The sequence below is a fragment of the Panthera tigris genome, chromosome C2, assembly GCF_018350195.1.
Source record: "Panthera tigris isolate Pti1 chromosome C2, P.tigris_Pti1_mat1.1, whole genome shotgun sequence".
Lineage (NCBI taxonomy): Eukaryota > Metazoa > Chordata > Mammalia > Carnivora > Felidae > Panthera > Panthera tigris.
This window is the reverse complement of record NC_056668.1, coordinates 112,614,039-112,627,115: the sequence shown is the minus strand read 5'-3', so window position 1 is coordinate 112,627,115 and position 13,077 is coordinate 112,614,039. Positions and strand designations below refer to the sequence as shown.

General features: G+C 42.7%; 1 protein-coding gene and 1 pseudogene across 7 annotated transcripts in view; one reads left to right on the top strand and one right to left on the bottom strand.

Moving 5' to 3' along the window:
• The window catches only part of ERICH6 (glutamate rich 6), a 35,476-nt gene that overhangs the window by 2,114 nt on the left and 20,285 nt on the right, over nt 1-13,077 (bottom strand). For 3 of the 7 annotated variants that reach the window (XM_042956484.1, XM_015539334.2, XM_042956483.1), the window contains exons 12-14: nt 12,064-12,219; nt 8,722-8,950; nt 4,130-4,393 (exon numbers count right to left, since the gene is read on the bottom strand). In XM_042956484.1, coding sequence (XP_042812418.1) covers nt 4,130-4,393; nt 8,722-8,950; nt 12,064-12,219 — 649 coding nt within the window. Of the gene's footprint in view, nt 1-4,129; nt 4,394-4,905; nt 5,115-8,721; nt 8,951-12,063; nt 12,220-13,077 lie in introns of those variants that run through there. The other 4 variants (XR_006207557.1, XM_042956485.1, XR_006207556.1 and 1 more) reach the window with 3 other exon arrangements.
• On the top strand, nt 596-768 carry LOC122230911 (annotated as a pseudogene).

The following is a 13,077-nucleotide window of genomic DNA, read 5'->3' as shown; positions in this document are numbered from 1 at the left end:
CAGACTGTTGAGGTAAGAACCAGACTTTGAATGAGGCACCGTTAGTCTGTCCTCATCCCGCACTATCAGGCATGGATAGAGCGGTGACCAGGCGCCCAGAATTCTGCTCCACCCCCGTGCGTATCCCCGGCAGAGATTTCACTTTGTTTATTCAGTCAACATTTGTTAAGTGCTTATATGTTTTCACGTGAACAAGGGAGCAAGAAGCAGTGTGTTGCCACTTTGCTTCATAGTGTAACACAGAGAAAGCGTCTGTGTTATTTGGACAGTGATTCAACTGAGCATCATCTCTGAAGAATATGGGTAGACGTCGCACTGTCATCTTCGTTTCCCAGGGCCAGTCCTGTAGAGCGGTATGTCAAGAGTGGATGCGAATAGCGGTGTTGTTTTCCGCCCACACTCTTGTGTGCATTGTCTACTGCTGGGTCACCACGAAGCGTGACAGAGAAACTTCAGGGGTTCTCTTTCTGGCTGTGGACACACATACAGTCTCTTTATCACCCGCTTTTGATTTGCTAGTTTGGCTCAAATGCGGGTATTCCTAATTTCTGGATTTCACTCTGTGCTGTAGTGGAAAACTGAAAAGACAGTCCCCATCGCTTCTCAGCCTTTTGGCTAAGATCAAGTGTAGTGTCTGATAAGACCCTCCCTCTAAGGAAACGCATAATTTGAAGAGGGTTATCTTTTCATTACAGATTGTCTTGTGCCAGCTTTAGCAAGGGGATTAGGGAAGGTGTGTTTGAAACAGTTCAACTCATTCCATATTGCCTCAATCGTATTTATGTTCTTTAAAATGATTTTATTTTTCTATGTTGAATATATTCCTGAAGGATTCCATACCTTGTGTCTGGAATAAGGTAGAACATGAAATATACACACACAATATTTGTTGTCTTGTAGGAAAATGAAGCAACAGAATAATCATAATAAATTAATTTGAATGAAAATCTATTGTTAAATCTTCTTTTGTGTATTATCTAACATAGTTGGAGAAAAGTGCAGTGCAGTTCTGTGTTTTTAAAAAATTATTAAGTATAACATTTGCTTGTAAATATGTGATTGGCATCCCAAATGTTACCAATTTTATTTAGCACCTCCGTGAAAAGTTAGACTCTAAAAGATTTTGCTTTATTTGTTCATTTAGTTTTTTTATAAGCTGGTGGAAAATTTATAAGTGAAAATGGAAATACTAACAGTTCCAGAAGATACTTGTTTCTTTACTAACAAATAATGTGCATTTAATTTAGTTGGCTTATTTGGTGTCTCTCTGTTAAATAGAGTTTAATTTTCTATAACTTTCTTTGGGGAGTAGAAATTTAGTTTTCTTCCTATCTTTCAAAATTCTTTTTTTTTTTTTCAATTTTTTTAACGTTTATTTATTTTTGAGACAGAGAGAGACAGAGCATGAACGGGGGAGGGTCAGAGAGAGGGAGACACAGAATCTGAAACAGGCTCCAGGCTCTGAGCTGTCAGCACAGAGCCCGATGCGGGGCTCGAACTCACTGACCGCGAGATCACGACCTGAGCCGAAGTCGGCCGCTTAACCGACTGAGCCACCCAGGCGCCCCATATCTTTCAAAATTCTTATTGGCAATGACTGATTTCTCTGCTTGAATTTTTTTTTTTCTTCAAAAACACACCCATACATGAATACAGATAAGGGCCTAGAAATATATAGAGCACAATATTAGAGATGGCCATCACCATGTGGTCGGATTATGAGCACTTTTAAAATCTTTATACTTCTCCGTAATCTCCCAAATTTTCTACAAGGAGATGGTGTTACTTTAACCATTTATGGTGTTAGCATAAAAGGCCACCAACAAAATGTACTTTAAAATATTTGGCTCACACAGTGGAAAAGGTTTGTTTCGGCTAATACTCTGGACATGTTTTTTTACATCTTGATCTCGGCAAGGCTTTGCTGAGCACACTTTGCGGCCAACTTTACCTGGAGCAGAGTGTTTTCATCCCTTTACTTATCAGTTTCATTGAAGTGCATATATGTATCTTCTTAAAAGGTGATCATTTTATCTGTCAAAAAATGTGTAAGATCTGAACTGTGCATAAACAAAATAAAAAAGTAATCCTGAGGTCAGGAATAAAGAGAGACACAGATTTGAAGTACTGCTTTAAGCTCTAAGTACATCAGTAGTTTCTTTAACATTTACATCTGGAGAAACCTACACATTTAAAGTGTTTTCTTCTCCCTCAATTTATGCAGTACTAGTATATGACAACCTTGTGGCCCCAAGAGTTTAATTTTTTTGAAGAGGCTTTTATTGTGAAAAACTGAGAAGAGAAAAAACCACCCATGAGTTAGCAGAATGGATTATTCAAAACTGAGATTGCCTAAAATAGACATATAGAAAAGCTGACACCGATACATAAAATGTGTGGCATACCCCAATATATATAGATACTCAAAATAAGATTTATTATTATTTTTAACAACTCAATCCTTTAAATAAAACTGCCTTGAAATATGACCCTAATAGAATAGTAGATACAGATACAACTATTTTTCACTTGGAAACATTTTTATTTTTAATACATTTTTAAAGAAGCAGCATCAATTTCTTTATTACATGTAATTATCATTTTTAAAGTAACGATAATTTTTTTTTTGAGAGAGAGAGAGCATGAGTGGGGAAAAGAGGCAGAAGGAAAGAGAGAGAATCTTTTTTCATTTTTTTTAATGTTTATTATTTATTTTTGAGAGAGAGAGAAAGAGTATGAGCAGGGGAGGGGCAGAGAGAGAGAGAGAGAGAGAGGGAGACACAGAATTTGAAGCAGCTCCAGGCTCCGGGCTGTCTGCAGAGAGCCTGACGCGGGGCTCGAACTCACGAACCGTGAGATCATGACCTGAGCTGAAGTTGGAAGCTTGACCGACTGAGCCACCTAGGCGCCCCCCAAAAGAGAGAGAATCTTAAGCAGGCTCCACACTCAGCAGGGAGCCCAACGTGGGACTTGGTCCCCTGAGATCGTGACTTGAGCTGAAATCAAAAGTTGGGTGGGCGCGTCAGGCTCTGGGCTGATGGCTCGGAGCCTGGAGCCTGTTTCCGATTCTGTGTCTCCCTCTCTCTCTGCCCCTCCCCCGTTCATGCTCTGTCTCTCTCTCTGTCCCAAAAATAAATAAAAAATGTTGAAAAAAATTAAAAAAAAAAAAAAAATTTGGGTGGGTGCTTAATGGATGGAGCCACCCAGATGGCCCTACAGTAAAGATACTTTTAAATAACATTCTGTCACTAAACATGAAGCTACGAGGGAAAAGATGGGATCTCGTTCTCTCTCCAGTCTCCAATTAACCAAGGCTTTATTCAGTATCCACTATGGGTTCCGCACCCCAAAACAGTTCTTACTGTCGTACAAAAACAGATTCAGTGAAGGCTTTGTTGTCACTGTTAGGCGTTGTACGGTTGTGTGCTATTTTTCCAGAGCTATATGGATGCATATTATTCCAATTAGTTTAATATTTGTCTCACTTGATAGAAACTGAAAGTTCACTCACGAGTGAAAAGAGAGGGGAAAAGGCAAAAGTTAAAAAAAAAAAAGAGAGAGCGAGGCATCTAACACTGATCAAGCCATGAGTCTAGGCACCTTTGTTGACTTCTGGGGAGAGACCTGAGGTTTGCTAGGTGGGAGAGAAGCAGCAGCCTGGCTGACGGCAGGCGGGGCGCCCGTGGGGTAAATGGCACTTTGTGACCCTGCGCTCCTGGGTGAGGCTGTAGCCCGCCCGAAGAGCTCCTGCCTCTCACTTTGGTGCTGTTGGCTTCATGGCTTCCTGAGACTCCTTCACTCCCAGATTGCCCGGAGGCCAGCAGGGGTTCTCCTTGACCTTCACTTCCTGAGGCTTCCGGCAGGTTTGGGAGCCATCGGATCCTCCTGCTCTCTGTCTTCCTGACAGAACTCTAACCTAGAATGGACACTGATGCTCATTTGCTCCTCCTCTGGCGTCCTGAAGAGCGGATTTCGTTTTCCAGCTACAGATGTAAGCCAGTGATGACTCGGGCTGTATTCTAAATGTGTAATAGAGCATATTTCTTGGTATTTCCTGGTCCTTACACTTACTTGAAATCTCGCACACACCCCCTCCCCCCGAAAAACAAAACAAATGGGAGTGCCGGCATTAAATATTTTCGTTTATTATAGCCGCTATTGTTCTTACTGTATCTTGCTTTACACCGGAATTGTGACAAAGGGCAATTAGTTTTAGAGAAAGTGAAGACAGGTAGGAAGGTAGCTTCAACTTTTCCCAAACCTGGCTGGAGGGGAAATTCGCACATCCTTCAAGTTTGTGAAACAGGCGTCGAATCTTTATTAAATGGGCCAGCAGAAGAAGGTCATCCCCATTCAGGTATCGGAGAACTGGAATCTCCTCAGGGTTAGGTAGCTTTTCAGCACAGAGAAAGAGAAGAGAAGCTCAGGGTCCATCTGCGGAAACTGGGAGGCAGGAGGAGGTGTGGGGTGGTACTAATTTGGAGTTGGAATCCCTCGAGTCTCGTTAGCTACACAAGGGGGCTGTGGTCGTGTTATTCTAACCCGGAGGAGGAAGGGGCTGAAATGCCGTGGAGATATGAGAGACCAGAGCAGGCCAGAGCACATAGAATTTGGGTACTTTCAAGGGCTTACAATTTATGCAAGTAACTTATGAGCATATGCTGAGGGGAGCACAAAGATGCCGCAAACACAGTCCCTTCCCCGGGAGATGCCCCGTGGGGAGAGCATGGTCCGTGCTGGACTGGAGCTAGGAAAGGCACTGAGTGGGCAGCCTTCCTCAGAGAAGGTAGCAGCTGAGCGGAGTTTTCAAGAAGGACCGGGATGGCTGAAATTCCTTTCCTTCCAGAACGTGCCCCTCCCACCAGGAGGCCATTCCACGTTAATCTCTCCATGACCCCTCCTCACAGCCTTTGGTGATTCAGGCTGATGGTCTCCTTGCAGCTGCAGGTAGGGAAATGGCTCTGCAGGACGGTCTTGTCTGAATGTTTCCAGAGCGTGGATTCAGGGCCGGCCTCAGTGGGTGGGCTAAATACAAGCTGAACTGCTACGTTCTGCAAGCAGAGTGACCACTTACCTGCAAGGGATACAAGAACTCACAGCATTTTCATCCCTCCCTGCATCAGAAGGTAAGGAGGGAGGGAGGGAGGGACAGAGGAATATGAGATGGATGAATAACAGGAATGGACCAGCATTTTTAACTTCCCTTCAATCCCAAATTCCAGAAGATGACAGAAAACTTTTTAAGAGAGTAAATCGACAATGGCTATAGGAAATAGGAAAGATTTTTGGGGCGCCTGGGTGGCTCAGTCGTTTAAGTGTCCGACTTCAGCTGGGGTCGTGATCTTGCGGGTTATGAGTTCGAACCCCGCATCAGGCTCTGTGCTGACGGCTCAGAGCCTGGAGCCTGCTTCGGATTCTGTGTCTCCCTTGCTCGTGTTCTGTCTCTCTCTCTCTCTCTCAAAAATAAACAAACATTAAAAAACGTTTTTTTAAATAAAAAAATTTTTAAAAAGGAAATAGGAAAGAATTTGATCAGCAGGAATAATCTTATTGAATTCCTGAAAATCATAAAGCAAACAGGACCATATCCACAGAGAGCTAAATGACCAAATGAAACCACTAACCCGAAACACACAATCTGAGATCAACGTTAATAAAAGTGAGAAGCAGGAGGGGCCCTGAGGTAAATATTAGGATGACCAGTTGGGAGCCAGCCCTCACCTCGCCCTCCACGTTGAACCATGGCACCCCCAGGCTGGGGCTGGAAGTCTGGCACTGGGGCCAGCCTTCTGCCCCTCTGCAGTACATACTACTTTCCCACAGTCCCCACAAACTAACTTCAGTAAGCAGAACATGCGGGAAAGCCAGGATCCTCAATTACAAAATGAACACATGGCCAGGAATCACCAAATATCTGAGGAAAATGGAGGCCGTGAAAGAGAGGACAGATTTACTTATGAGGGATACTAATACTCAAGGAGACAGCATTCGTAGCCAGAGGAAGGCCTTGGAATATATATGGTTAATATTTTCTGAGGACTTTGAGAGAACAGTTGTCAAAGAGAAGAAATAACTAGAAGACTTGGAAATTAATTCTATGCACATAGGAAAAAAAAGATGTGTTAACAATTTTAGAGTGACCATTAAAATACAATGTATTAAAAGATTGAGTCTAATAGGCTGAGGAAAACAACGAAATCCAGTTATATACTGTTTGCAAGAGACGCGTCTAAAACTATATAAAACACTGAAAATCAAAGAATGAAAAAAAAAAATGTACCAAGCAAATGCTAACTAAAAAGAAAGCAGGTGTGGCAATTTAACACCATGTAGAATAGCATTTAAGGCAAAGGTCACCAGGAGGGAAATTGGGAATAACACCTATTGATAATGTTACAGTTTTGTTGTTGTTGTCAAAAAGAAAAACCCTCACTGATACACTGACTCACATAATGGGCGCAGCTGAAGAGCGGATAAGCGAGGAAAACCCCAGGAAGATGGTCAGCATCTGTAATTTCCTAGCCTATATTTCTAAAGATACAGAAAGCAAAACCTGATAGGAATAGTGGGAGAAAGGAACATGTTCGCAATCATCTTTCATAGGTTGCTCAGAAGTAAGCCAATAATATAAAAAGAAAAGGATAGAGAAGTGTCAATGGGACCATTAGACATACACAAGCTTGTGACAACAGTGCACTTTTTTGGGGGGTCGAATATACATGGAACAGTCACAAAAATTCTGGACTCGGCCACCAATAAAAATGATCAGTACATTTCGAACAGCAGGGAAAACAGTGCAAGCCATATTCCTTGATCATGTAGAAATGAACAAGAGAAGGATGGCAAATTGTAAAACTCTATTTGAAAATGCAATTAACTACAGAGTTGAAGAAACCAAAGCAGATAGGACAAACTATTTAGAAGGGAAAGAAAACGAGAGGACTCCATATGGCCAGAGAGGCACAGAGAGGGCAGGGTGGGGGTGGGGAGGAGGCGCTACTAGTTTAGATTGGGTCCTGGAGAGAGGACTCTGAACAGAAACCTGAAAGAAGTGGCGCAGCAGCTGTGTGCTAAGTGGGGGAGGGGTGTTTTAGGTTGAGGGAAGAGCAGGTGCAAAAGCCCTGTGGCAGGGATATGCCTGGTGTCGTTGAGGAACAGTGAGAAGGCCAGCGTGGCTGGAGCACGCCGAGGGAGGAGAGAGCAGAACAGAGGGAACATTAAGGAAGTCCAGAGCCTGTACAGGATTGCAGGTCTCTTCTAGGACCTTGGCTTTTACTCTGAGTAGGATTAGAAGCCGCTGGATAGCTGGGAGCCTGAACAGCTGACTGCGGTGGCCGGACTGATGGCAAGTGGTGGGGATAGTGCTGAGCACTTCGTAGATCCTCAGTCCCTGTTGGCTGGATCTGAAGTCTCCCTTCTGTTTGGTGTGTATGAGATAGGCCTGCCTGTACTGAATATGGAGGTCCTATTTCCACATACCGAGAAGTGTAGAATTTTTAGAGGTTGACAACACCTTTGAGGTCTGGAGCAATCTCTTCCTTTAATCATTGATGAAATGAAAGGCCTCAGAGGCGAAGGGGCGTGTTTGGAGCCGCACACTAGATATGCTACATAGATCTCTCTTTTTTTAAATACATACTTTTGAATGTTTCTTTTTGGGAGGGAGAGAGAGCCTGGGAGCACGCACCAGTGGGAGAGGGGCAGAGGGACAGAGGGAGAAGGAAGATCCCAAGCAGGGCCTGCACTGATGCAGGGCTCAAACCCACAAACTGCAAGATCATGACCTGAGCTGAAGTCGGATACTTACCCAACTGAGCCACCCAGTGTCCCCCATAGATCTCTCTTTATATCTATCTACATTTCAACTTTATTGAGGTATAATTGACTAACAGAGAGAGCTATCATTTACTGAGTACTTTGTCGGTGCCAAGCACCACACCAAGTACTTTGCATTCCCTTTGAATCCTCACAGCCATCTATTTGGTGGGAAGCATTATCCACATCTAATAGAGAAGGGCCGTGAAGTTCAAGTTCACCCACTAAGCTAAGTGGCAAGATTGAGGTATGAAACTACATCCCCGTAACCCGAAGACCAGGATATTAACCATTGCCAGTCGCTGAGCATGTCCTCTAAGCCGTGCCCTGGGTGGGATAGAGGAATCAGTAAGGCAGAGATTTTGTGCTTCCGGAGCTCACCATCCAGTAGGAAAGGCAGACATAAGGGCAGGTAAGGCAACATGGTTCAGTGAGCATAGGGACCAAGGGCAGTACGTGCACGACCCAGAGAAGGCCGTGATTGGGCAAAGGACTAGGAGGTCTGGGAAGTGTCTCCAAGGAGATGGCACATATGTGTGGTCTCGCACATGGTGAGAACCCAGGTCTCCTGACTCAGTCCAGGGCTTTCTACTATAGCACAGTGGAGAAACAAACACAGTACAAAACCCTAAAACCAAACCCCCAAAGCAGCACTACTTGGTGTCAGAGTAAACACAGTCAATGTTAGTTGGATCTAAGTGTGAACTAAAAGGAATTTCTGAAGAACAAACAATAAGGCTGCCTCATTTCCACCTGAAATTTTCACTATGTGTTTTTTTCATTGAATTCCAAAACTCTTAATAGGCCGTAGATTACACGCAAGTATAATCTGAGTAATAACACCGACAAAAGCCATTTAGTCTTATTATTCTAAGTGCTTTGAACTGTTTTCAAAAATGTACCTACCTTCACTTTGGTCCCGACACTGATTCTTGCCTGTTGGCCCATTGCCAGAAAGGCGATTGAAATCTTGTCTTGTTCTAAGATTCGAACTCCAATGTAATGATTCAAAGCCAGAAAGACAGGTTTAAATGACACAAAGGGTGAAGTAGGGGCAGAACTGGACCAATTCCAAGCCCTTACTCTGTTGCCAGCTTGATCTGAATATTGACCTCCCAAGATATTGATGTATACCCTGGGCAGAAAGGAAATTAAAAATTATAAACGGTAACGTTATGATCCAACCTTGAAATTAGCCCTGTCACTTGCTGGCCAAGGGGAGCTACAGTTCATGCTAGCCAGTAGCATATGGAGAGTGCAAAACCGCAGGTAACCTTTGGCATGGTGATACCGCCACTGAATTTTATGCTAATTTGAAGTAGTGGGTCCAGACTGGGTCCAAAAGGCACAACCAGGATGGTAAAGGGGTCTGGAAAACTATGCGCTGGGAAGAATGAAGGGGAAGCAGGAAAGGATTAGTCTGGACGAGCAGACATACAGGACACCAGGCGATCCCTGAAAGAGGGGAGAAGAACAGTGCTTGGATTTTCTCCAGGACGAAATGCAGAGCAGCGGGGGAAGGCCTAGTTGGCCTCAGTACAGGATGGGTGTGTTTTCGTAGCACCCAGCAACTGGGAGCCCGGAGTCCTTCCAGGAGGGCTCTCAGCAGGGCCGGGTGTGGGCAGGAGTGGCTCGGGGAACATCTCTGAGATGGCTCAGAGCGCTGCTGAAGAGCCCTGTGATGGAGCACAAGGTGGAAGTAGACTAATGGGGCCTCTCCAGTCTCTCAGCATAGCCGACACTACATTTTACGTCATTACATACATATCAAGCCTGACCAAGTGTGGGGATCTGGTGGCACTAATGACTGCCCTTCTACCTCATGCTCTCTCACCTAATTCCAACTTGGATCACCACCCCTTTCTTGAGCTCTGGGTATTTAGAGTTGGCTGAATTTGATAACAAATTATTTTTTTAACTAGACGAGTTGGCCATGACGGCCCCTAGAGTAAGATAACTAACATCTTCTTTCCCCACTGTTGATTAGTGGTAGTGATCTAATAACAAAAGCGCAAATGAGAAATTGAGGTAATTATCTTACTGTATCTGGGAGGAGGAAGGCTTGGTTTCATCTCGAAATGTGGATGAAAATAATATTTGGCTAAAATTATTTACATAGATTGTTCATTTGATAAATATTCTGTGAGTGCAGACACATGCTGGTAGTGGTAAGGATTCAGAATGTGGCTTCAAAGAACATCCGTCTAAGGGCACCTGGGCGGCTCAGTCAGTTAAACGTCCAACTTCCGCTCAGGTCATGATCTCATAGTTCATGAGTTCGAGCCCCGCGTCGGGCTCTGTGCTGACAGCTCAGGGCCTGGAGCCTGCTTCAGATTCTGTGTCTCCCTCTCTTTCTACCCCACCCCTGCTTGTGCTCTCTCTCTCTCTTTCTCTGGCTCTCAAAAATGAATAAATGTTAAAAAAAAAATTAAAAAACATAAAGCAAAGAACATCGGTCCAGCAGGGGGATGGGCTTGCTGCACAAGAGGCAGCTAGAAGGGGTCTGTGAGAGTATGTGGAAGTTCCATCAGAGCACCAGGAATTGAGCTGCTGGATCAGGGGACTTCACAGACAAGGGAAAAGTCCTAGAAACCAATGAATATTTATTTGGTGACAATACAGTACCTCACCAAACGTAATAAAGCATCGCTATTGAACCCAGAAGGATGAGTAGAAATTCTCCAGTAATACAAATAGGGATAATGGACTGAGTGCTGCTTTGGACTTAAAAAACACAGGGGCACCTGGGTGGCTCAGTCGGTTGAGCGTCCGACTTCGGCTCAGGTCATGATCTCACAGCTCGTGAGTTCGAGCCCCGCGTCAGGCTCTGTGCTGACAGCTCAGAGCCTGGAGCCTGTTTCAGATTCTGTGTCTCCCTCTCTCTCTGCCCCTAACCCACTCACATTCTGTCTCTGTCAAAAATAAACATTAAAAAAAGAATTAAAAAAAAAAAACACAAATGTCCTAAGTTTCTCAAATACTGGCAGAATGTCCAAATTTTGTCAATTACTGACAGAATTTCTCAAGATGAGATTGCTATTCCTGTAAATAATTTAAAGGGGGGAGAATATCTCTTTCTGAAAACTCAAAGAGTTTGAACTGCATTTGAAGGTCAGCCCGGGTGGCTCAGTCAGTTAAGCATCTGACATCAGCTCAGGTCATATTCTCCCAGTTTGTGGGTTTGAGCCCCATATCGGGCTCTGTGCTGACAGCTCAGAGCCTGGACCCTGCTTGGGATTCTGTGTCTCCCTGTCTGTGCCCCTCCCCTGCTCGTACGCTATTCCTCCCTCACAAATAAATAAATATTAAAAAATAAAAATAAATGAAATTAAGACCCAAATTTCATTTTTTCAGGTTAAATGAAATAATGTGAAGTCATAGAGTATATAAGTTAGTAGGTCAAAATTGGATCAGGATCTTAATTTCTCTAGAGATTTTGTTTGTATGTTATTGTTGGTTGTGGCTATAGGAATATAGGAACAGTTACAAATATATCTCAAATTATGATAACACACACACACACACAAACACAAACTATAACAACACAGTGTAGCAGCTATCCATTGTAAATTATTTCCATAGATGAGTCAGTATAACATTATCAGGGCACAGGCTCTAGGAAGATCACTAGATTCATATCCCAAATGCTTAGGGTGACCATATAGTTTATTGAGAGTTTTTTTCTAATATTGAAATCATATAGTTCGTGTTTCTTGCTGTTTATAGAAAGAATATGATGAGCTTTGTTTTACATAGTTGCCTGGGATTTTTCCACTGGGAAGCAAATGGAATGACATAAATAAAAAATTTCTCTGAGTTGAATATTACTGCCAAAGACTAACTTAAATAAATCTTAAAGCCATTTAAAAGGAAAAAGAAAGCTTCTAGTTATAAAATGAATAAGTTCTAGGGATTTAATGTACAACATAGAGATTATAGCTAGTAATACTGTATATATACTTGAAAGTTGCTAAGAGAGTGTATCTTAAATGTTCTCAACACAAAAAAGAAATGGTAATTATGTGATGTGATGGAGATGTTAGATAATGCAATGGGATAATCATTTTGAAATATATCAAGTATATCAAATCAACACATTTTATGCCTTTAATTTACACAATGTTGAATGTCAATTATATCTCAATAGAGTTGGAAAAAATAAAAGAAAAAATGAAATTTCACAACACCCCCACCGCCCCCCTCCCCCCCCCCCAGCCAAATGGCAGCAAGAGAAACTTAGAAGCCTACCAGACATTTCCATTGGGATGATAGCAGGAAATTCTGCCAGAAGAATCTAGCAATGCTAAAATTGCAGGGTCAGTGAGCATGTCTTCTTGGACTATACAAGTGAAGCCATTTATTTTGTTGGGCACTCGGATGATGGCTAGGTTTCCAGATGGGTAGCTGAGATTAGATAAGGTTATTTGAGTTGTTCTAATGGTCCTTGACTATTCTGGGTATAAATTTATGAGAGAGCCCTTTGAAACCATCCTAGAATGGGAGTTACTGTTATTACAAAAAGGATTTTATGCTTTTTATGGGATCAAAGTATATTTACAAGACACAAAAATCCTCAACAAAATACTGGTAAATGGAATCCAGTGACATATAAAAAGGATTATATAGTATTAGATAAAGAGGAATTTATCCCAGGAATGCAAGGTTGGCTTAACATCTAAAAATCCATCAATGAAATATACTATATTGATAGAATAAAAAGGAAAACAAAATCATCTCAGTATACACAGAAAGAGCATTTGAGGGGCACCTGGGTGGCTCAGTCAGTTAAGCGTCCGACTTCAGCTCATGTCATGATCTCACAGTTGGTGGGTTCGAGCCCTGCGTCGGGCTCTATGCTGACAGCTCAGAGCCTGGAGCGTGTTTCAGATTCTGTGTCTCCCTCTCTCCCTGCCCCTCCCCTGTTCATGCTCTGTCTCTGCCTCAAGAATAAATAAACATTAAAAAAAATTTTTTTTAAAGAAAAAAAAAAGAAAAAGCATTTGACAAAAACTTACACCTTTTCATGATAACAACTCAGTGAACTAGGAATGAAAGGGAGACTCCTCAATCTAATAGAGTGTCTAACAAAAACCCACAACTAACATCATACTTAATGGTGAAAGACTGATTTCCCGCTAAGATCAGTAACTAAACAAAAATGTCCATTCTCCCCACTTCTATTCAACATTACACTAAATGTTCTAACCAGGGAAATTTTATGCAAGAAAAAGAAATGAATGGCATCCAGATTGCAAATGAAAG